Source organism: Natator depressus, chromosome 4, assembly GCF_965152275.1.
Source record: "Natator depressus isolate rNatDep1 chromosome 4, rNatDep2.hap1, whole genome shotgun sequence".
NCBI lineage: Eukaryota > Metazoa > Chordata > Testudines > Cheloniidae > Natator > Natator depressus.
In genome coordinates, this window is record NC_134237.1 from 120,930,123 (window position 1) to 120,954,310 (window position 24,188).

General features: G+C 40.0%; 1 protein-coding gene across 1 annotated transcript in view; it reads right to left on the reverse strand.

Moving 5' to 3' along the window:
* Positions 1-24,188, reverse strand: part of HTT (huntingtin) — a 181,156-nt gene that overhangs the window by 151,262 nt on the left and 5,706 nt on the right. Inside the window, exons 2-10 of the mRNA XM_074951777.1 lie at positions 22,905-22,988; positions 19,815-19,935; positions 16,971-17,030; positions 10,372-10,451; positions 9,449-9,587; positions 9,010-9,151; positions 4,563-4,741; positions 3,791-3,995; positions 2,772-2,819 (exon numbers count right to left, since the gene is read on the reverse strand). Coding sequence (XP_074807878.1) covers positions 2,772-2,819; positions 3,791-3,995; positions 4,563-4,741; positions 9,010-9,151; positions 9,449-9,587; positions 10,372-10,451; positions 16,971-17,030; positions 19,815-19,935; positions 22,905-22,988 — 1,058 coding nt within the window. The remainder of the gene's footprint in view (positions 1-2,771; positions 2,820-3,790; positions 3,996-4,562; positions 4,742-9,009; positions 9,152-9,448; positions 9,588-10,371; positions 10,452-16,970; positions 17,031-19,814; positions 19,936-22,904; positions 22,989-24,188) is intronic.

A 24,188-nucleotide genomic window follows, 5' to 3' on the forward strand; every position in this document is an offset into this window, starting at 1 on the left:
TTTAGAAAATTCAGTCTTATGGTTGACAAGACAGCCTTCAAAATATAGCCCAAACATGAACCAAAGCTAAAACCAGATTCTTGGTGCTACTGCTTCAGGGTGAGTACAGGATATTACAGAGTGCTGGGAGTGGAATCAAATGCCGCTGTGTTTCTCCCTCCCTTTCCTCACCTCTCCACCCACTGACCCATGGGGAGCATATTAAAAGTCCAGTAGGCCCACTCCCAGCAAAAAGAGAAGAACCCCAATGCTCTATATGCCAGTAAACTGCAAAATTTGAAATCCACTTCAATGCAACTATCTACTTCTGCTAATTTTTAAAAAAGTCTTCTCTAAAAGAGGAATGCATCTTTGAAATTCATAGGAAGAACTGTGATAATTACACTGAATATGCTGTTCATTTATACTGAAAAATGCAGGAATAAACATGAAGTATGGGATTAAAACATGCACAAGTAAAGAAATTCCGTTAGGATACTACAATAACTGTAGTTCAACCCTTGGCTTGTTTAGCCTAACCAAAAGAAGGATTAGGGGAGATATTATCTGTCTCTATATATACACACATCAGAGGGATAAACAACAGGGAAGGAGAGGAATTATTTAAGTTAAGCCTCAACGTGGACCCAAGAACAAATGACCATCAACAAGATTAGGCTCGAAATTATGTGAAGGTTCCTAACCAACAGAGGAGTGAAGTTCTGGAACAGCCTTCCAAGGGAAACAGTGGGGGCAAAAAACCTAACTGGCTTCAAGAATGAGCTTGATAAGCTTATGGAGGGGAAGGTGTGATGGGACTGCCTACAATGGCATGTGGCCCATTGGCAACTGCCAGTAGCAAAACTCCCCAGTGGCTGAAGACGAGACACTAGATGGGGAGAGCTCCGAGTTACTACAGAGAATTCTCTCTCAGGTATCTGCCTGGTTGATCTTGCCCACATGCTCAGGGTCTGACTGCCATATTTGCAGTCAGGAAGGAATTTCCCCCTGGGACAGACTGGCAGAAACCCTGGGGGGTTTTGCTTTCCTCTGCAGTATGGGGGCATGGGTCATTTGCAGGTTTAAACTATGGTAAATGGTGAATTCTCTGTAAATTGAAGTCTTTAAGCATGATTTGACGACTTCAGTAACTCAGCTAGAGGTCAGGGATCTATTTCAGGAGTGGGTGGTTAAGGTTCTGATGTCCTGCACATTGCAGGCCCCAGACTAGATGACCACAATGGTCCCTTCTGACCTCAAAGTCTACTACATGCAACTACATGTAAACTACAATATCAGCTCTCATTTCACGATCATCTAACAGGCAGGACCATGACATTAAGCAATGATACAAGATGTGAAAACGTGTTTTATCAAATGAAGATTATATTCATTCATTAATTGTAGAGAGTTTAATGTTTTTGAATTTAACGACTGTTTAATCTATAATCATTATTAGTAACGTATAAACATATTTTATTAAAGACCTACTGCTATATTCAAAACATTTAAACCAAACATGAAAAACAAAGATTATACCTTTATTAGTATATAGTGTAACGTGGTGTTCAATTATTTTGTTGCATAGTAAACTGGCTTCCAGATTCATATAGAAATAGGTTCTACTTTATCAAACACGATCTCTTCCTTTATCTTTCCTAAAAAGAGTCTTATATAGACCTATCACTGTAGCTCGCAAACATCCACCTCATTCTGCAATATCAGAGTTTAATCACATTAAGCTACTTTCTTATCACACTGAGGTCAAGGCTAGTTTATTTTTTATTTATTTTCATACACACAAAATCACCAATTAGAGGGGGAAAAGAGCATATTTGGAACAATGTAAATTAGGTGCTGTAGAGGCCCTAATTGCTGTAGAGGCAACACATGCTTGTTGAATCCCCATTCTACTTCTAAACTGTTAATCCAAAGAAAGGTTTTTTCTCCCTTATACTGCCTTCTCTACCCCAAATCCTATACTGGAATTCACTAGCACAGACCACAGTTCCCACACAGAATGTGGGAATGCCAATGGGATTTTGCACAGGCACAGCAGGAGTCAGAACTAGTGAATCCTGACCTAGGGTGGTGTTTATAATGGCTCCATTCCTGCTATTGAGCTTCTTTGGAAAACTACACAAGTATGACTAAACATGAAGTACGTTATTATGGTCAAACTGTGCACAGAATGTTTAAGGATGAGAGCTCAAACTAAGATTTTGACATAAACCTCAGTGACAGAGAAAAAAAATCAAAATGATAGGTAACAGTCATAAGTGAGCAGTGTTAGTCATCACAGGACAGACAGACCAGATCAGACCACAAGTGGCATTTTAAAACATGCAAGACATACACATGCATTAGTGAAGGAATGCAACAGTGAGAAAGATCAAAAAAGCATAATTTTCCAATTTGTCTCAACTGTTGTGTTTGTTTCATTACAGGTCAAATATTGTTGTAAAAAAAAACAAATTATTGTTGTAACCGGGCCCTGTTCAGAGATTAATTTTTAGAAGTGCTGCTGAAAAAGTGAAAGCTGCATCAGTAATGATCAGGATAATTCTGTCAGCAAAGCAAAGAAAAAAATAGTAATAATGTTTCTGCTTTTTGAATTATTTCACTATATCTTGGTTGTAATGTCAAACTCTGACAAAAATTAGATTTATACTCTTCAATCCCAGTTGCAAAGAGGAACACATTAGTGAATGGAAATTAAAATTTAGCAAGACAATCAAGTGAAAAATCAGAAAATAATGTGATTAAGCAATTGTGATTCTGAAGATAGTCACCTTTTAGTTTTCTTGACAGAACAGGGCTGCATGAAGACCCCCCTCTAGCTGCAAATCACAAAGTAACAAAATCAGGGAAAAGAACAGAGCTGCTAAAATTAAGAAGGAATTCTAATTGCGTCATAAGGCCATTAGACAAAGATTAGAAATTAAATAGAAAAATGTGTTTCCTTTAAGGTTTCAATCCTTGTCAGGTAGAGTAGCTCTAAAATGTTGTGCTCAGACACTTCTTTGCACTCTGAGGGGGGAGGGGGAGAACTCAGCTGAAGTTTTTCACTTTTAAAAATATACTATTCATTTATCATTGCAGTGTCGTGGTCTTTTTTTGCCTGGCTGCTGAATTACTATCTATTAGCAGCAAACTTGTAAATCAGAGCGATTGGAATATTCATTCTTCCCTCTAATATAAAAAATGAGTTCACCATAAAAGTGAAGTTTTTTTAAAAAATCCAATAGGAAAAGAAGATTTTCATTTCAGAAATTTAAAAAGAGTTAATATTTTATTTATAAGAACATGTACTTCATAGACAAGAGCATCAAAACCTAAAGAAAATTATAGACAAGCTTAATAGTTACACTGAGAATTTATGCTCATTGTTGATCATAAACTAGACAACTGGCAATGAGCTTTCATAGTTAATGTACATTTTTATTAGATCAGCTTTCCACGCATCACAGCTGCCTGGTCAAAAGATTGGTAAGAAGGGTATTAATTTTCTCATAAAGTTATCAATTAGAATGGTGGTCTTACAACTTTTGGTTAAACGAAAGGAGGCAAGTACAAAACATAAGACTGTATTAAGATATTTATATTAAGAATATTGTCCCAAACTCCAATCTTTACCAATTTCCTCTATATGCATAAAGAACCTGCACACCTGCTTCTGAAAAAGCCTGAAGTTTCCACACACAGGTTTTAAACACACTTTTTTTTTAATCATTTTGGCTAACTAAGGAATTTAAAGAGCCTGCAAAGTGTGTGTTGATCTCTCAGCTAAAACGCCAAAAATATTGCTTACCTAGAAGCTCCACTATGCTTCCACTGCGGCTTCTGCTGATAGACTCGTCTTTGGATACACTGACCTGTGTAATGCCTCCTGAAGTGGTCAGGGCATGAAGAAGATCAGGCGGTGGTGTTCTAAAAAGTTGCTGTAATAGTTCTAAAGCTCCAGTCACAACATTGTGGTCCTGGTGCTGAGTGTAATGCAAAGTCAATTCATAGACCTATAAATCAAAGAATCCTTAGTAGTAAATATTTATAACTATCTCCTTTTCTAAATAGACTTATACCACCCTTGCAGCCACAGGTTCTAAGCAACTTTCAGTAGTGCACTAAGTGACGTGACTAACATCTGTCACATGCAGTTTGTTTTCTCTCATCCTCTCCCCGCAGAGAAAAACTCTGTGTGCAATGTGTTTTGTTTTGGTAGGATTTTTATTTTTAAAAAGGTACACACTGCTATATTAGAGAAGGCAAGTCAAATAAGTGTGCTTTGCACTTGAAGCAGAAGGTAGCAAGGTTTGTGATGGTCCTTTGCTCCTGCAGGACTACTAATTCATAATATTGCCATTGCACTTTGCTTTGCAGTGATATTTATATTTTGCCAGTCACTGGGCAAACATATAATCAAATAATGAATAATACTGACAAAAAGTGAACTCTGAACCCCTCCCAACTCAGAACTAAAATAGTTAACAAACATGAGAAATCCATTATACTGTACATTACAAGGATGTTTGCTGGCTCATAAGCCAATTGGTACTTTGAAAGAGTTACCATTCAACTCTCACCTGTATAAGTTGATCTGGAGAAGGTGAAATCTCTGTTTCTTTTCGTGTTACACCAAAACTGCCTTTCAGGCTGGTATCCTTTACTTGCTGCTGCAGTAATGGCATTAGATACCTTAGTGTGAGCAGTACTCCAAGAATTAAAAGAGTAGGGTGTTCATCTTCCACAGGAACCAACAAACCTGCAAAAAAGTTATCATGACTCTTATCTTACTGGTAGTACAAGTACTATGCATTAACTCAAGACATCATCATCAGTTCTTTTACTTACCCCCAAAAAATACTATGGCAGAAGTGTCACTAAAAAAGCAAGAGTAGTAGAGAACTAAAAAGGTTTACTAACCTGCTCTGTAATTGTTCTTCAAGATGTGTTGCACATGTCCATTCCACTTCAGGATTGTGTGCACCCAAGTCAGAGATGTTTCCCTTGGCAGTACCAACTGGGGCAGCACAGGCAGCATCTGCTGTCTTCTGCTGCTGCACCATGGTACAAAAGTCGGAGTCGTACCAGACCCCACTCAGTTTCTTAGCACCAGATTCCATACAGAGGAAGGAGAGTGGACCATGGAATGGACATGTGCAACATCTTTAAGAACAACTGTTACAGAAAAGGTATTTTTCTTCAAGTGATTGCACATGTCCATTCCACTTCAGGTGAATCACAAGCAGTTCAAACTGGGAGGTGGGATTCGGAGTCTACTTGAACAAGGACTGAAGAGCTATTTGTTCAAACTTGCTACATCTCTGGAAAGCTAAGATACTTCTACTGCTACTTATGCTGTATGTACCAATGACCAAGCTGCAGCTCTACAAAATGTCTGCAATGGGTATTTGAGCCCCAGCCCCCTTCCCCACAAAAAAAGCTGTGGAAGCTGCCTGACCTTTTGCAGAGCTACCACCCTGGCTACGGGAGGTATATTGGCAATTTCATAGCATAGGTGTATGCAGGAAAAAATCGTGGATGAAATTTTCTGCGTCAAGATTGAAAGGCTTTTCATCCTATCTGCAACTGTGATGAACAGCTGGGATGACAACATGAAAGATCTAGTCCTGTCCACATAAAAGGCCAATGGCCCTTCTAATATCCAAGGTATGGAGCCTCTCCTCATCCTTATGAACACTGGTAATTATATGCCCTGGCTGAGGTGGAATTCTGATACTACCTTAGTCAGGAATTTGAGGTGCAGACACAAATGTATAAAAAAAATACATAAGGAGGGTCAGCTCCCAACACTCATAACTCCACCACCCTTCTCGCTGAGATAATAGCTATCAAAAATGCTACTTTCTTAGAGAGATGCAGCAAAGAGCAGGCAGCAACCAGTTCAAAGGGCAATCCCATCACCCTTTCTGGCACCAGATTTAAGACCCAGAGAGGGAAGGGATCTATGACATGGGGATATAACCTGTCCAGACCCTTTAAGAATCTGACATCGGACCAGAAAATATGAAGCAGCTCACAATTGGAGGGTAGAAAGCAGAGATAGCTGCCAGGTAAACCCTGATGGAACTAACTGATAGGCCTTGTTTTCGGTGAACTACTAATCCAAAATACTTTGGAGAGAGCCTAGGATTAGTGAAACACCCGTCTGTTTTGACCATAAGGAGAATCGTTTTCACTTTAACAGGTAAGTCTATCTAGTGGATAGCTTTCTGATATTCAGGAGAATTTTTTGTTCATTTCCTTGAACACTCTGCTTCCTAAGGCATTAAACATGGAGCATCCAGGCCATGAGATGGAGAGCAGCCAGGTTGGGATGTAGCAGGTCGCAGTCTTGAGAGATCAGGTACAGTTCTGGAGGTAGTGCCAAAGAAGCCCTGCCAAGAGACTCAGCAAACTGGAGAAACAACACTGGTGTGGCCACACCAGGGCTATGAGGATCATACGAGCATGATCCTGCTTGAGCAACACCCTGGGAAGGAGCGGAATGGAAGGTTAGGCATATATCACATTGCCGTTCCAAGACAGTAGGAAAGCATCTATCAGAGATCCCTGACTGTGCGCTGCCCTGGAACAAAAGACCTACTACATTCTGTTAGGAAGAGTAGCAAATAGGTCTATGTGAGAGATCCCCCCAGGTTTGAAAAATTAATCTCACCACATTCAGCTTGAGAGTCTGCTTGTGATCTCTGTTGAACAATCTGCTTACTGAACTCCCAGGAGGCTTTGAGATGTACTGCATTGGCAATACAAAACTCAGATATATCGCCTCTTCACAGAGACAATCTGATCTGAACCCTCCCTGCCCATTCATATAGAATATTGCCACAACGTTGTCCATGAGGACTTGTAGATTCTCTCCCTTCATCTGAAGGAGTAAAGATCAACAAACCAGATGAATACCCCACAACTCCTTCATGTTTATGTGGAGGGTCAAATCTTGTTGAGAACACACAGCTTGAGTTGGTAGTGTGGTAGGTGAGCTCCACAACCTAGAGAGGAAGTATCTGTAACCAGAGTCAATAGGGGGTAAAGGAAATTCCCATTACATACGTTGGCCAGATCCATCTACCACCAGTCCAAGGAGGCTAGTACTTAAATCAGCATGTCCAACGAGTGATGATGGAGGAGTAAACCAACTTGAACCAGCCCTGCAACTTTTTGAGACAAAGTCTGGCATGCCGAATCACATACACGCAGGAGGCCATGTGTCCCAGTAGTCTGAAGCAATTTCTTATTGTTGTAAGTGGATGGGCTTTCAGATCTATGGAAATGTTTAACATTGTCCGGAATCTGGCTTCAGGCAGAAATGCTCTGGCAACTACAGAGGTCAGAATCCCCCCTATAAATTCTGTTCTCTGAGCTGGGGAGAGTACTGACTTGTCCCCATTGATCAACAGACCAGAACACTGAAAAGGGACAGATCCAGGATAGAATGACTTCTGCTTGGAGCTTGAACAGACCTCATATCAGCCAATCGTCCAGGGACGGAAATATTTGCATCCGTGCTTTAATTAGGAATGCAGCTACGGCCACCATGCATTTTGCCATAAACTGATAATGGGTGTTGCTGACCAGAAATCTTCGGAATCTTCTATGGCTCTGATGTATAGCGACATGAAAATATGCATCCTTCATGTCAAGAGCAGTGTACCAGTTGCCTGGATCCTCGGAGGGGATGACAGAGGCTAAATGTTGCAAGTCTAGGAGCGGTCTGAGACCTCCTTTTCTCTTTGGAATCAGATAGTAATATGAACAGAAACCCTTCACTTGGTGGAAAGGGTGAACCTCTTCTATAGCTCCCAAATGGAGAAGAGATCTAGGAACGATCCCAGAACGACCCTTCCCAATGCCCCAATTGCATGCTCCCCTTCTTTGACTATTATCTTTCAATTTTAGAGAATAGTCACTTGACACCTGCACTGGGCAGTGTTCATCTTGCCCAGCCTAAACACTGAAATAATCATAACATTGATTTGATTTCAGTTTTTTCTAACTCTTCTGATAAAAGTTTAAAAATACAATTATTTCATTGCCAAGTCTTATTCTTTTAGCAATAAATCCACATGCTTATTCCATTAACAGAACTAGAATTAGAAGGACATTTTCATAGTTGACAGACTAATGAAACTGTTGATCCTTCAAGCACACTGGAAGTTCTGATTTACTGATTATTCCAACTATTCTTTTTTCATTATATACAGGTTTTAAGTAGCAATGCTGTCTCATTTTATTTTGTGGACTATGCTTTTTCATTAATCTATGCTTCTAGATTATCTATCCATAGTTCTGATATAGCATTTATCTGATTTGGGAAGAGGTGTTAAGTACCATAGAAATATGACATTATGTATCGGTAAAGTCCCCTTAACAAAAGGCAAAAATGGGACAGACCTAATTGTTCATTATGTTGATTAAATGCGACAATACCACAGAGCAGTGGTTCTCAACCTTTCCAGACTATCGTACCCCTTTCAGGAGTCTGGTTTGTCTTGTATACTCCCCAAGTTTCACCTCACTTAAAAACTACTTGATTACAAAATCAGTCATAAAAATACAAAAAACTGACAAACATACTAGTACTGAAAAATTGCTTACTTTCTCATTTTTACCATATCATTATAAAATAAAATTGATTAGAATATAAATATTGTACTTGCATGTCAGTGCGTAGTATATAGAGCACAGTATAAACAAGTCATTGTCTGTATGAAATTTTAGTTTGTACTGACTTTGTTGGTGCTTTATAGGTAGTCTGTTGTAAAACTAGGTAACTGTCTAAATGAGTTGATGTACCCCCTAGAATACCTCTGCGTACCCCAGGGGTACGCATACCCCTAGTTGAGAAGCACTACCATAGACCAAGCATTGGTGACACCTAACATGCACGATAGAAGCTGGCAAGCAAAGCTACCTAACATAGGAATTACTATAATTTAGATTTCCAATTCTGTTTTTTCCAATATTACTCATGCCTTGAGGAAGTAGAAGCAGGTTCCTGAAACTTACCTAAAAGTACATTCAGTAACCAGGTATAAAAATATTGTGTTCTGCGTGAGTGTTGACAGATGCTCACTGCTGATCCAGCTGCTGTTCTACGGATGGTAGGAGAACTGGATTTAAGATTAGCAATGAAAGCCTTCAATAAAACCTAAAAGGTTACAAAAAATAAAAAAAAAAAAATATCCTAAAAGTTACTTAAAGACAGGCAGAAGTCAGTAAGCAAGCAAACAAGAAAATTATTCCCCTCCATCCACCCAAAAAATTATTTTGATTTAAAATTTACTATCAACAATCCAAGGGGTAGAGGAAAATATAAATAATGCATGTTTTAATAATTCAAGTCTGGTAGCTGTTACACTGCCGTCTGTAACATCTGATTAATGGTTGATTAACTACGTTCTCATGTGTAATATAAATGTTTCTTAATAGTTTAAAACAGCTGTACCTTGATTTCATTGTCATTTGCAAAGTTGCCAAATGCTGCCATGATTTTTGGTATTGCTGCAGCCAGTGTCTCTTGTACCGATTCTTCTGGCCGCTTACTTATTCGTGTTAGACAGGGCAATAGGTTGACTAAGTATGGCCTAGTTATAGCACAGGAAGAAGAATTTTCCGTCAATAATATATTATCTAATCATAAGCATTTGATACATTCTTTCTAATGCACCCCCCATTAAATCTTGGAATGCTATACAACAATACTATACACACACACACACACACACATAAAGATATAATATATCAGCAATACAGCATATACACCATTATGGTGATTAGAAGTGGAAGGAGTTAAAAAGAGTACACAACGCTGAACTAAAATTTTGGGGCAGGGACCATTGTCTTCATGAGGGTTTGTATAGAGCAAAACACAATGCGCCGTGTTGTATTAATTTCAATGGACTACATACAATCAAAGTGTTAAAGGTGTTAACATAACTGTTACTGTCCAACATTAAATAGTTTCAAACAAGCTTCAGATTTTGGTATACAGAGACCTCTGCCTGCTTAGTACCAAGGCAAGTACTCTTTGTGTGACTCTATATTGTATAGATTTTTTTCAGTTAACACATTTAATGCAGTGAAACACAATAAGGCTGGAGGGGTTGTCAATAAATTACCTTAAAAATTATATTCTCTGGTAAAAATACAGCTAAATAGATACCACTGAATTATGCACAACATATAGAATTTCAAAGGACCATAAGGGAATCCCACTGAATCCCAGCCAACAGCTTTATTAAATGAACATCTCCGTTTGGATTATGAAGCAGCACTGCCACCAGTGACATTGTACTTACTTTTTCAGTTTTATGTTTGTGTATGGTAGACAAATAACACTTCTACATACCAAAAATGTGAATCACCTACCTGCACTTTTGAGGTCGAACCAGATGGGCAAGCTCAGCAAACCTCCAAACTGCAGCACGTAGGCTTCGAGAAGCACCATTCTAGTTAGATCGAATGTATAGTTTGTTACATATCAGCACTCATAAACATCCTTTAAAACTAGATAAAGTGATTTTGACTGTATCTGGATTTTAACTACAAAAGAGATTCAATTCCCTAACATCTCATGTTTGTAAATCTGACTGTGGCTTCCAGAGAGGAAGTGAAATTAAAAACAAAGAACAGCCTAAACTCTTGCCTTGCTGAAAAGGAACATAAAAATGTGTTCTAAAAAGCACAATTTTTTAGTCTCTTCCTGGCGTTTTATCAAGTGGTCAAAAATAGGGACCAGAGGAGGGAGTCATATACAAGAGACAAGTGAATAGCTCTGCCAAGATCAACTTCAGTGATAAGAAAGCGTCCAGTCACAGCTAACAGCAGATTGTTCTTGCTCCTTGTTTCCCCTCCTGCATCTCACAGCACAACGGCAGAATGATAAAATGCCAACATTTACTAGCTCTGGGACAAGAGTCATAAATTCAGGCTTCACTCCACAGCCCAAGATGGCAGGGCCATTTCAGTTTAAGATTTAAGCCTGCAATGTGCACGTTGCTGGAGGGAGAGGTGATTTTTGTTTGTTTGTTGTTTTTTTTAAAGCAAAGCCTTAACTGAAGTATGGTCCTCATCCATAAGAGAATTGGTTCAAAACAGTAAACTCACAAGAAAAGACATATAGGAGAGCTTCTAAAGCGATTTTGAATACTGTGGGGAAAAAATTCACTATTTAGCAATGTTAAATTAATAATATGAGACACTACAATCAGGGCTCTTTGCAAGGACAGAAGTACAATTTAGCATAAATGGACAAGACTGAAAGAACAAGGTATATAATCTTAGGATCCTGGAAATGCCAGAAAATTCCAGACAAAGTTATCTGTATTACTTAGTAAATGCCTACATTACATGCATCTTGAAATGTGTAGATGTTTCATACTCTTCTTCAGCAGGTCATTAAGAGCAAGTGCTTTCAAGAATATCAACTGCATGAGAATCCCATAATGTTAGAAACCAAACAGATCAAAGACTGAACTGAAGAATTCCTGAATTTGTTTCTCATGTGTGAATTCTTCCTGAATATATACAAGCTGCCTATCATGGTGGTATTGAAGGAACAAGATTATACTTAACCCTGTAAAAAACTGTAGTAAAAACTTTACCTGAAATCCAAACTATGTACCTCTTGGAATTTGGGTTATTGTCCTGAACCAAGCAATGGAAAATAGGGAGAGTACCATATGCTTTTTTTTTTAAGCAGACAGGCCCCTGCTAGACAGGACTTCTTGTGACTCAGGATAAAGGGAACACATTGGTTTAAATCTGTTCTATTTTTTAGAAGTGGAAGTTAAATCCTTTGCCAAATAGCATTTGGAGTCTAAAGGTAATGTAACAAATGGTAATTTACTGTAATTGTGGTTCTTCAAGGTGTGATGTAGATGTGTATTCCACTTAGATGTGTGCATGCTCAGGATGCCAGAGCCAGATAACTTTGCCTAGCAGTGCCCAAAGAGGGATGGTGCTCACACCCCATGGCCATAGCCCTTCATCTGGCTATATGAGGTGGCGCTGACCTGACCCCCTTAAGTTCCTTTGCACCTAACACCCAGAGTCAATACTCGATGCAGAGGGGATGGATGGTGGGTTGTGAAATACTCACTTACATTGTGTCTCAAAGAACCACAGTTACAGTAAGTAGTGTATTCCACTTAGGTGACTCACAAGCAATACCCACCCCAGGAGGCAGGGCTTGGAGTCTACCTAAACAAGGATTGCAGGACTGCCTACGAAAGCTTGTATCCAACCCTGGAAGCTGCAGTAATGGTATAATGATTTGTTAATGCATGTATGGAACGAACACATAGCAGCCCTGCATATGTAGAGTACTGAGATGTCAATGAGGAATGCTATTAACATTCCTCAAGCTCTTGTAGAATGAGCTCACACCAGTTAAGGAGGCATAGCCAAAGCTATTTCATATGCAGTCTTGATACAGGACATTATCCATTTAGAGACTGTCTGTGAAGAAACCACTTGCCCCGTCATACAAACTTCATATGACAAACAGGCAAGGCAAATCGTGAAACAATTTAGTCCTGTCCAGACAGAAAGCTAGACATCACCCAACGTCTAACATATGGAGACGCTGCTCCCCCGGAGAGGAACGCGGCTGAAGAAAGAATACATACAGGTAAATATACTACCTCGTTCAAATTAAACTGAAAATTTTGGGTGTAGTCGTAAAGTCACTTTGTCGTTGGAGAACTCTGTATAAGGAGTGTCACACTCTTCTTGCGGATATTATCCCTACCAGGAATGCAGTTGTCTGACACAAAAGGAGAAAGGGACAAGATGCCAGGGACTCAAATGGAGCCTGATTCCTGCTGGATAGCAATCTGCATCTGCAAGGAAAATGTGGAATAAATCTTCCTACACATCAGGTCTATTCATTTTGAGTCCCTATCCTTGCAGGAATGGACTTAAATCTGCCCTACTGGGCCCTACCCGTTCACCAGTTACGATCAGGGAATTTGGGGCTGGATGGAATCTCTCAAATCTCTGCACTGGAATCAAATAGCATTTCTCCATGTGCTTTGTTGCAGGCAATACCAAAACCAGCATGCTCCAGAGGACCTTAGCAGGCTCAAGGAGCACATCGTTAATAGGGAGGGCAACTCTCCCAGCGGCAGACATCCAATATCTTATGGGTGTTCTCCTGTAGGAACTCCACCTGAATACCCAGGGACGCAACCATGTGCTGCAAAAGGTTCTTGTTGCCTTGAAATCTCTGGTACAAGGAGACGAAGAGCCAGGAACCACAGAATCATTCATGGGATGAAGATGAAGCGGTTAACTGTGCCAGAGCCGGATCCTCTTCCAGGACAGACAGACCTGGATGGGACAACTGTGGAGGCTGAGAGAGGGGAAGGCTCACCAGTGCCTGGGCCTGTAATAGATTGACAGTCACTGTCACAGACCTGGACGGTGATCTCGCCTTCAAGCAAGATGTGGAGTGGGACTTCAGAGACCGAGGAGCGTCCCATGGAGGCCACCCGTATGGATAGGACTTTGGAGGTCAGTGGGAGCCATGCCAGGGACCCCTGTCCTGACCCTGAGACGGGCACCAACGTTGTACCCACAGCGCTCCATGAACAGCTCCCGATGTGGGTCAGGTAGAGAGTGAGAGAAGGAAGATTCCAACCCAGAATCTGAGGAATCCTGAACTTCAGAGGGTAATGATGGAGCCAACCATGACTCCAGTCCGACTGATCTGTAGCCCAGAATGAAGAGGGAGCTGGTGCGAACTGTCGGGTCTGATGCTGAAAGCTGTATTGACCAAAAGTCAGTAGTGGTACAAAGATAGCTGATGATATCAAAGAGCAAGTGAATGCTTCCATGGTAACACTGGTGGCATTGGCCATAGGGGTGCTGAAGAAGCTTCTGGTGCTGAGCCCCACTTCCACCAACTGCAAAAGGGAAACATCGGGGCATAGTGTTGACTGACCCACAGGTTCAGCAGCCCACCCAGCCAAAGGGGCTATAAAGGACACAGCCCTGGAAAATTCCTGAACCAAGTGAGAGGTCAGGATAGAGAGGCAGAAGAAGTCTGTTGCCACTGTGTAATGATGCTGGTTCTGGTGTGACCAAACAGAGTGCCAATTCAGGCCAAATTTCTTCAAGCAGAGCAGTTACAGCCCAAGGCTGGGGTTCCTTTGCACACCAAGGCAAACCAAACCAGCCAGCCAGAGAAGACTTTGGTTTTACCCCACTGGCTAACCACAAGTCACACAAGCAATTCCCTTAGACACCCCAGTTTCCCAGTATCACACCAGTGCCACCTGTAATGGGGATGAATGGTTATGAAAACCAATACCCCAGTAAAAGAAAAAAGGTTCGCTCGATCCCAAAGGACCAAGCCCCAGACCCAGGTCAATATACAAATCAGATCTTACCCACAAATCATGCTGTTGCCAATCCTTTAGAATCTAAAATCTAAAGGTTTATTCATAAAAGGAAAAAGATATAGATGAGAGCTAAAATTGGTTAAATGGAATCAATTACATACAGTAATGGCAAAATTCTTGGTTCAGGCTTGTAGCAGTGATGGAATAAACTGCAGGTTCAAATCAAGTCTCTGGAGTACATGCATAGCTGGGATGGGTCTTCAGTCCTTTGTGTAGAGCTTCTGTTTGTAGCAAAGTCCCTCCAGAAGCAAGAAGCAGGATTGAAGATAAGATAGAGGAGCTGCAGCAGCTTTTTATATTCTCTTTTCAAGTGGTCTTTCTTTCTTTTTCCCCCCACAGACAAGCTGTCCATCACATGGCATGGAAAAACCTCAGAGTTCTGTCCGTAGGCATGTCCCTGCATGTCACAAGGTGTATCTGCCTTCTCTCAATTGGTCAGTTGTATAGCTGATGGTCCTTAATGGGCCATCAAGCAGGCTAGGCAGAGCTGACACCAACTTGTCTGGGGTGCCACCCAGAAGCATAGCATATGTTTGAAATACAGACAGTATAGAGCCAGTATTCATAACTTCAACTACAAAAATGATACACATATACATATAACATAACCATAACCAGCAAACCATAACCTTGTCTTACACCCCCTATTTGACCCCCTTTATACAAGATTTGGTGCCACTACAGGACTTTGGTTGCAACAATGATCTATACGGTCCCAGTTCATGTCAATAATGTCACACACTGATACACTCATGGCACAGAAACAGCCGATACCTTCATCAGTATCAAACTCAACTGACACCCTGGGACCAGAACCGGAGTCAAGCTCTGACCTCCCCACATAGCACTGGGGAGTGGCTGACAGGAGCCACTCCCTCCCACGCACTGGCATTCACACTATGCCAATCCACACTTCTGGAGGAGAGAGATGGGTCCCCACAGGATCTAGACCAGATGTGACCTTTTCCTTGGCACACTTGACAGGGAACAACTCCTCCATCTCTTCAGAAAGGCGCCAGCTCAGAGGGCAAAGCAGCAGCACTTTCAGAACCCAGGGTGACCTCCAATCTGCTGAAGGCGTTGGTGCTGAAGCAGACTACATGGCCTGTTCGTGCTGCTTTAGACAAAGATCCCTTGCCACCTGAGTCTATTTGGTGAACTATTTGCAAATTAAACTCCACTCCTTGACATGGGCTTCTCTCCTAAGCACAAGCACCACATGTGGGGATCGCTCCCGCCCACAATGGACAATGTTTAAACCCTGATGAGGAGATCACCAGAGAAGTACGTAAGCTAACTAATACCAATCTAACAAGTGCTACACTAAGGGTACTAATTAACTACATACAACTAGAAAAGGTCACTAAAATCGAGGGCTTGTGAGGTGAAAAGCATACAGAGCTCCAACTCCAGCCACAGGTGGTAAGAAGGAACTGAAGAGGGTCGGGACGGCAACACCTCATATCGCGCAGGGGGGTGGGGGAAGGCACTATGGCACACACAAACACAGACACACACACGTACGTGGGTACTGCTAGTCAAAATTCTCCAGCTCCAGTGCAACGAAAGTGCAAGTGTAATACATGGCTGCATCTACTCAAAGAACAGATGGGAGTGTTTCAAACTTCAGTTTAAACACATTTTTTCCCTTCTCTTTTTGTGTGTCTATAATCTATCCCTGTAGACAAGATTAATATTCACAAGTCATTAATAGCATAGGTTAGGAGGAAAGTGGAACAGTTAGCACAACATATCAATACACATAAAATCCTTTCATACTGGGAGACTCTCCTTAGAAGGAATATCTCAAGTTTTTTGGGTTTTTTTTAAACTAATAAAGGTAATAGGGTTTATTTTTTACTCATAGTTCTGGTCAAGGTGCAAGAGCACCTACATATAACATGGCCAATAATGAGAGACTTGCATGGGGTTCCACAAGGTGTTTTAGTCTTCAGCAGAGAAGAGCTGCTGAAGTCCTGAATAGAACTTCTCTCTCTCCTGAACACTATTCCAGTGAGTTATATTTCCCCTTCCTCCCATAAGAAATATATTAAAAGCATTAACAATGTGTTAGAAATGATTAATGATAATATTGGTTCCGCTATAAATTCGCTTCATGCGTATGTCTTCACAGGTGCAGTAAGCAGTCACCCAATGATACAGTGTTCTGCATTTAACATTTGTTTGATTTCTTCTTCCTTATTTTACAGGCACCTGCTACAGAAGGTACCACCGACTAAAATAATTAGCTTGCATATATAATACAAGTGTGGCCTTCAGTGGAAAGAAACATGTTTGCCATGCTATTTGGAGATGCACGTCACCTGAGCAGCTGTTAACAAGGGACATTTTTATGTTTAACATCCACACATACAAAATTATACATTAAAAAGAAGCCAGTAAATACAGCTCTTGCAAGAGCTCAAATGTCAAAGAGAAATTTACACTTTAGAAACAAAAAATCACTTCACAGATCAATATATAACAATAATCTAACAGAATACTTAAAAATATTAAATATCAGACATGCCCAAAAAGATAAAAGGGAAGACCTACACTCACCTTTTTAATTTCTTTATAGAGTTCTAACTGTAACCTAGGAAGGTTGGAATCCATCAAAGCCTGTAACAAAATGCAAATGGAGCTTATTGTACCATAGCAGACTGATTTTCAGCCAACAAGGTTACACTTGTACTGGAACAGCTTCTGAAAGTACTAGGCAATCTGACCAAATGCTCTTTTATTTTTTATTTGGGGGGGGGGGGGTTTGCAGGAGGAGAGTAGCAAGTGTTAGATGCCGCAAGACTCTCCTTTCTGAGAAAGCTTTTTACCACAGCCAAAGAGGAAGAGGGAAGGAAGGAGACAGAAGGGGGGAAAAAACTATTCATCTCAAAAAGAGTCTCCAATACAAAGGAAGGGAAAAGAGTAGAAGACGCCATCAAGTCTATTAGTTCCCTTGTCATGAAAACCTAATTTATCTAGGAACTGCTTACATACAGTTGTGATGGATGTTTGCTATTGAAGACAAATATCTTAAGGAAAAGCCAGCAGCCCTATCCTACACAGTGAACAGTTGCTTCAACTTCCATCAACTTAGATGGAAATCTAAAGTGTTTGGCAGCTTACAAGATCAAATCCGATGCTAGTTATCTGAAGCAGGCTGATTCTGCAAGGCATAAAACAAATTAAAACTTAATTCTTGAAGGCATTGCCATTAAAGATTACACATTACGAGGCACCAATTCTAAATCTGTTTTACCCATATATTCATTTCAAAATCATAATTAGTTTATAAACCCATTATAACAAGGGTCATGATAAAGGACTTATTTTTAGTTTATTACAACAATAAGAAAGAAATTCCAATTAATTGCTGTTAAGGTTACAGAGTAAGATGTACTTTTGACCCTCCACTCAAGCTCTCCATCGCAATTCTTTCCAAGTTACAGGCCAACATCTGTAAGAGCACGATTTTATAATTGTACTATAAGAGTAGAGGTACTAATGTATGTCTTGATTTCATTTTACCAGCCACCCTTTCTGAATAGCAGAAAGAAATGACCCTCTGGGTCATTGGTAGGAATGCATCTGACAGATTGCCAGTGTCTGTACTGATGTTAAGGCAGGGACAGACCAGAACAATCTGTATGACTGATTATGGTCACCCTTTTGTTTTAGGATAAGTTATAATGTCTACTATGGTTTCCTATATGTATTACAAATTAGGCATTCTAGTTAAATATACATTTCTTTGTTTTAAGGTTTAGTAAGTAAAAGACAGGATTTGGTATTGTGTCTATGATAAATAGGTTAGAGAAATGTTGAGGGCCTGAAGCCGCAATGTGAACTGTTTTAGTTATAAGATTTAGCAAGACTTAATTTACAATGTATTCTGTATACCTTTGAAGGTTTGTGTGAGAGACTGTTTGCGTGAATGAGGAATGCATGCATCAGGAAAAGAGAAGGTGTGAAAGCCATCACAAATGTCCAGATGGTCAAGAAAAAGTGAGAGACGTGGAAACACCAGGAGACAATCAGAAAATATCCATTGTATCCGAGGCTAAACATGTTAGCAGCATTGAGGACCTCAGAGGTGAGGCAGGCACCCCTGAAGGCAAGGCAACAAACAGGAGATAACGATGGGAAGCCCTACAATAACCATCAAATGATAACAGCAGAAAACCCCAAGATTAACACCACTTAAGGTCTAATGATTACAGGATGACATTGCAAAATGCATGGACTCAAATGGAAATTTACAACTATAAAGTTGGGGTGTTTTGCCAAGGAACTCTGGGTTCAGTCCTGCAAAGCCTCGGCTCATCGGATCACAACAGACAGAGCCGAGCTCCTCACCAACTGGCCATTAGATTGACTTGAGCTACAACAGACTGGTAACTATAAAGACCATCTGCAGGGTGGGGGTGCGTGTGTGCGAGCGATGTGACTGAAAAGCATATGCTAACTGTTGTATTTTCAATAAAGATGGCATATTTGCCTTCTCTCTTATAAAAGATCCCGTGTACTTTGTATAGCATGACACATCCACACCTCTCTCATGGTGGAATCCCACGATTCACCCCCCACTCTGACTGGGTCATCAAATTACAGTATTCATTTGCCAACTGTAGTCTTAGCAGGGCTAGCTAGGTTATAGCCCATGCTTAGACTTTCCTCTGGGAGTCTAGACCAGTCCAAGAATGCAGTCACAGAAGAAGCTTATTCAGAATCAAGTAACATTTATTTACCCATAGGACACAACAGAGAAAAAGGTCAACACAACCAAAACCTCAACATATACAGTTTTAGCTAAGCTTAGTGTTTCCTTCAAGTAGTTGGGCAGGTCCAGCTTAGCCTTGGGGACCAAGTTACAACCCTCTCCTCTGCAGACCCTCTCCCTCCTCAGAAGCTCAGCTTTTCATCATTTTCACAGAATCACATACACACAGGGCTAGAAGGGACCTTGAGAGGTCAAAGACCAACCCCTTGCACTGAGGCAGGACCATGTATACCTAAATCATCCCTGACAGGTGTTTATCAAAGCTGTTCTTAAATCGTCCAGTGATGGGGAATCCACAACCTTCCTTGGAAGCCTATTCCAGAGCTTAACTACCCTTATCATTAGAAGCCTTTTGGCCTGAAAGGATCAAAGTAAAGAAACAGTGCCAACAGTATATTAGAAAGTCTCTTACATCCAATGATATTTTTCTTTTGTTCTTAAGGAATGTGTTGAGCTTGGTGATAAGCAAGGTTAGCAAGCATACTTGAGCTTTCAATGTGTTAAGAGAAATGTCAAGAAACAGGGAAACAGATGATGAAATGAATAATATCAATTTAACTTCATATAGAACAATGTATTAAAGAAAGATATAGAATGATAAAATACATACATTACATAATTCTTACTTTTATAACTTTATTGAGACATTCATCAGCAACCATCCTGACATCAGACTCTGCATCATCACTGCAGAGAAGAAAGAGTTCCATAGCAATACCAAGCAGTTTCTGAAATTCCGGAGAATTCCTAAGTTTAAAAAAAAAGTTAACGTTAAAAAGTACACTATGGAAAGTTAAATGAATATTACTCTTTGTGAAGATAGGCTGAAGACTGGAGTCCATATTTATAGTTTTCACTTTTCCTGTTGACATGGTTTGGAAATAAAATAAATATTACAAATGTCCTTTTGCAATTGAATTGACTTTCCCATGCCAAATATTCTGAATGTGAGAAGGGTCAATATAGCATCATATTGTTTACTTATAACTGGAGTTGTCACCCATCCTCTTTTCACCCCAGGATGACCCTGCATCTTACAAACAATATGTTAAAGCAATACAGCATTCCAATGCTCAGAAGACACAGTCCTTGCACCAGAGTCACCCACTACATCAGAAGTGTGTGTAAACTGCTCTTACTGAACCAGTATAAAACAACAAAGCACAGCACTTGGTGTACGTCCCAAAAACCAGCATACTAATTGCAAAGCTCACTCTAAATTGCAAAGACATACTATTTAGAATCCAGGGAGCATTCCTCCATGAGACTAATTTCTTTAAAGCAGCCTTCCAAAATACAACACAGATTACCTGGGGCAAGCAAAACTTTTTTTTCCCTATTCCTCATCGTAAGGATAAGCTAGTAGATGTAGTGCAGGAACAGATGTATTCATCATAATTTTACAAATCAAACTTGGATTTGAACCACTCTGGAAAATTTAAGAACATGCATACTTTTTATTCTTCTCTAGAATTCTGCAGTTTTAATGTGATATTTTCAAAGAATTCTTCTGATTCTATAAAAATGTTTTCTTCACATTAAATTCAATGAATAATTCCCCCAAACCCCATAAAAGAGCAATGAAGACTCTTACATTCAGAATCCAAGCAGGTGTATAAGTCACACACAAAAATGTGAAAGGAAGGATAGTTCACTGATCAAGGCCATTTGCCTGGAACATGTCAGGCCTGGTTCTTTTCCATGCTCAACCACAGACTGCCTGTATAACTGGGGTAAGTCACTCAAGCCTCAGTTCCTCATTTTTAAAATGGAGATAAAAGTACTTCTCTACCTCACAGAAATGTTGTAGGGATAACCACATTTAAAAAAAAAAAAAAGAGAGAGAGAGATTGTGAGCTGCTCAGATATTATGGTAAAGGGAGCTGTAGATGAGTCTAATATAGGCAAAAAATACTTCCTTTGGGATTTGTCAACTGCTTACCAATGGCTAGGATTATTTTACCAAGAGTGGCAACAACATTAGCTGACAAGCAGATATTCATCTGTCCCCCACCTTTCTCAGGGAAGGCAACATATCAAGTTAAAAAAGTCAGAAGGGCAAAGAAACATGGTAATTCAAACAAAACCTATACAGCATTTAAAGTTAATAGACTAAACTTTACCTTCCCTATTAAATTATTAAATGAACATTAACATGTAGTAGACAATTTTAGCCCAAGTTTGTAAGCAACAGAAATGCATGGCAAAAATTACACAGAAGTTATGTATTTGCCAAACTCATATTTAAAATGTAATCCTTTAAGATGAAACTATACTTTTGATCAATATTCTGTATTTTTTACAAGATATTGTTTCAAAAATAAAACTTATTTCACCTTACTGTATAACGTTCAAGGGTACTGTCAAATAGCGTAGGACCAAATTGCTAAAATAATTAAATGTGAACAAAAATATTTACGTGGAACTTTTTTTAAAGGCACTGAAAAGATTGTCATGGATGTTATTACCGTATTACCTATGAGCCCTAGTTATGCACCAGGTTTCTAATGTGTTAGGTGCTGTACAACCAGAACAGAAAGACCATCCCTGCCCCAAGGAGTTTACTTTGCCTGCAGTTTTGTCAACACCAACTACAAACTAAGACCCAAATCCCGTCACTGGAACCACATGCAGGATCTGGTCCAAAGTATAGCTTCACTCTGATCTTAGGGAAATACAAAGAGTAAACAAACAGTAAACAAGTATATATTTGGGCCAAGATTTTTCCAGAGCAATTACAAATTTTGGATGTCCAATGTGAGACAACTTAAAAAGGGTCTGACGAGTGTGGGCCCTAAGCCAACTTCTTAATTGCAGAGCTTAAGCTTTCATTTTAAAAAATGAAGTCACTAAACGGGAAACGAAAGTAAATTAAAGCAGTGTTTTCTTTGGAGTCTGCACATATACTGTTCCAGTGCCCATACTACTCTCTTACCCCTGCCAAGCAACATCTGAATGAAAAAGACCTGGTCGATTCCTATACTATTATATTATTAATAATACTTATATTGTGGAAAAGGCTTGAGACCCCAATCAGTGGTCATCATGCTAGGACCGCACACGCAATAAAAGACAGCATATTCTCCAAACAGCTTACAACCTAAGTAAATATTGCTATAAAGAAGTCCCTGGGAAACAATGAAACTGTCAAGAACCATGTCACTTTCACGCTGTTCCTTGAGAATGCCACCAAATGCAGCTGAGACAGACACACTGGGGAGAATGAGACAAAGGATGGAAGTTGGAGGAGTATAATAAGGGGAAAGTGTAGCTCTTGCAAGGCCAGGAGGCCCTGAAGGAGAGAAAAGAGATGTAATTTCTGCATGCTTGCACCTATACAGGAACAGATTCAAATTGTAAATAAGCCAAACTGGGTGATATGAAAGATTAAGCTCCCAAGCAGAATCTGGGGACTAACTCCAGGTAGAAATCTCAGCACCTTCCCAGTAGCTGAAGAAAACTGGAGGACTAGGGTTTTCACCAGGGCATTTCTCCTGGACCTCAGTTATAGCAAGGTCTCATAACAACCTTTGGATAATCGGTTTGGTCCTCCAGAGAGTCTGCTTGGTAAATTTTTCAAGCCCTTGAATGTCCTGTTTAAAAGAGTACATTCAACATTTAGAATTAAAGATCGATTAAAATGAGAAAGCCATAAAAAGTTACAAAGTTACTTTACCAACATTAATAAAATGAGTTCAGAAATAACGTTTTATTACCTTAGAGACTGAGCAACTATGTTTTCACATATTGTCAGGCAGTGATTCACTCGATCTTTCTTGGTAGTTGAAAGTTCTTTCTTTCTAAAATCAAGAAGAGAATGTACTTTGAATAAATCCAAACATGTCAAACCAATCACTGTTAGTTTGTGTGGTATGACAACTTAAATATTGCAATTCACTGTATTCAAGTGTGACAGATACACAGTCAGTTATTTTATTTGCCAACATAGCCTAAATGAATACGGTAATGTCTACACTACACAGCTCTTAGTGACATGGCTGTGTCACTACAGCCGTGTCACTAAAAGTCGTACTGTATAGCTGCTGTTTGTCGGCTTTCCTGCGGATAAAAAACTTCCACCCCCCAACAAGAGGCATTTGCGTTGTCAGCAGGAGCGCATAGTTCACACTGGCGCTTGTCATCAGCAAATCTTTCGGGGGGGGGGGGGGGTGTTTAACACCTCTGAAAGACAAAAGTTTTGTCATTCAATAGCCTTATAACGACCCCAAAGACTGATCTCCCTTCCTCCCTCTCCCTGCCACCTTAGCCTCAATTTATCTCTATTTTAAAACATAGCACTCTTACAGACCTGCATCACAGCTAGCATCCATTCCAGCCAAAGAAAGCGGATCAGAACTCCCTATGAAGCCCATAAGTGGCATTAAAATCAACCACATTTTACCTGAAGGAGATAGAAGTCATCGTACCATACTGGCACTTCCAGATTATGAGAAACTGAGGCACAGTACTGCGTTAATTACTTTTTTCTATCGTGAAATCCTCTACCAGCCCCGAAGAGTTTACAATATAAAGAGACAAGACAGACCAAGAGTGGTAAGGGAAACAAGATCCCATAGAAAGTTAGCTGCAGAATCAAAAATTGTAACCCTGAGTCCCTAACTCTCACAGTGCAGTGTTCCTATCTAGTATGCCACACTGACTTGCTAGTTTCCCGCACCTCGTTTATAAGCTAGCTGCACTGATCATACATTACACAACTGTTTGAGCAAACGACAAAAAATTCAGGCAAAATTATATTGGTGGATTAAGCATTTGGAAAGCAAGGGTAGACAGAAAGTCTCAGTAAAACAGATCCATAGATGTATAAAATGAAGTATATTTCTATTTTTTGCAGTTCAATACAACACTATCAAAATGAGAAAGCACAGACTGCCAACAAGAGAAATTCTAGGAAATTGTAGTCCAAAAAGCCAGATTCATCTTACTTCCCCATTCAATCATATATGATGTTGGTAGATTTTCATATAAACCGCAAACAA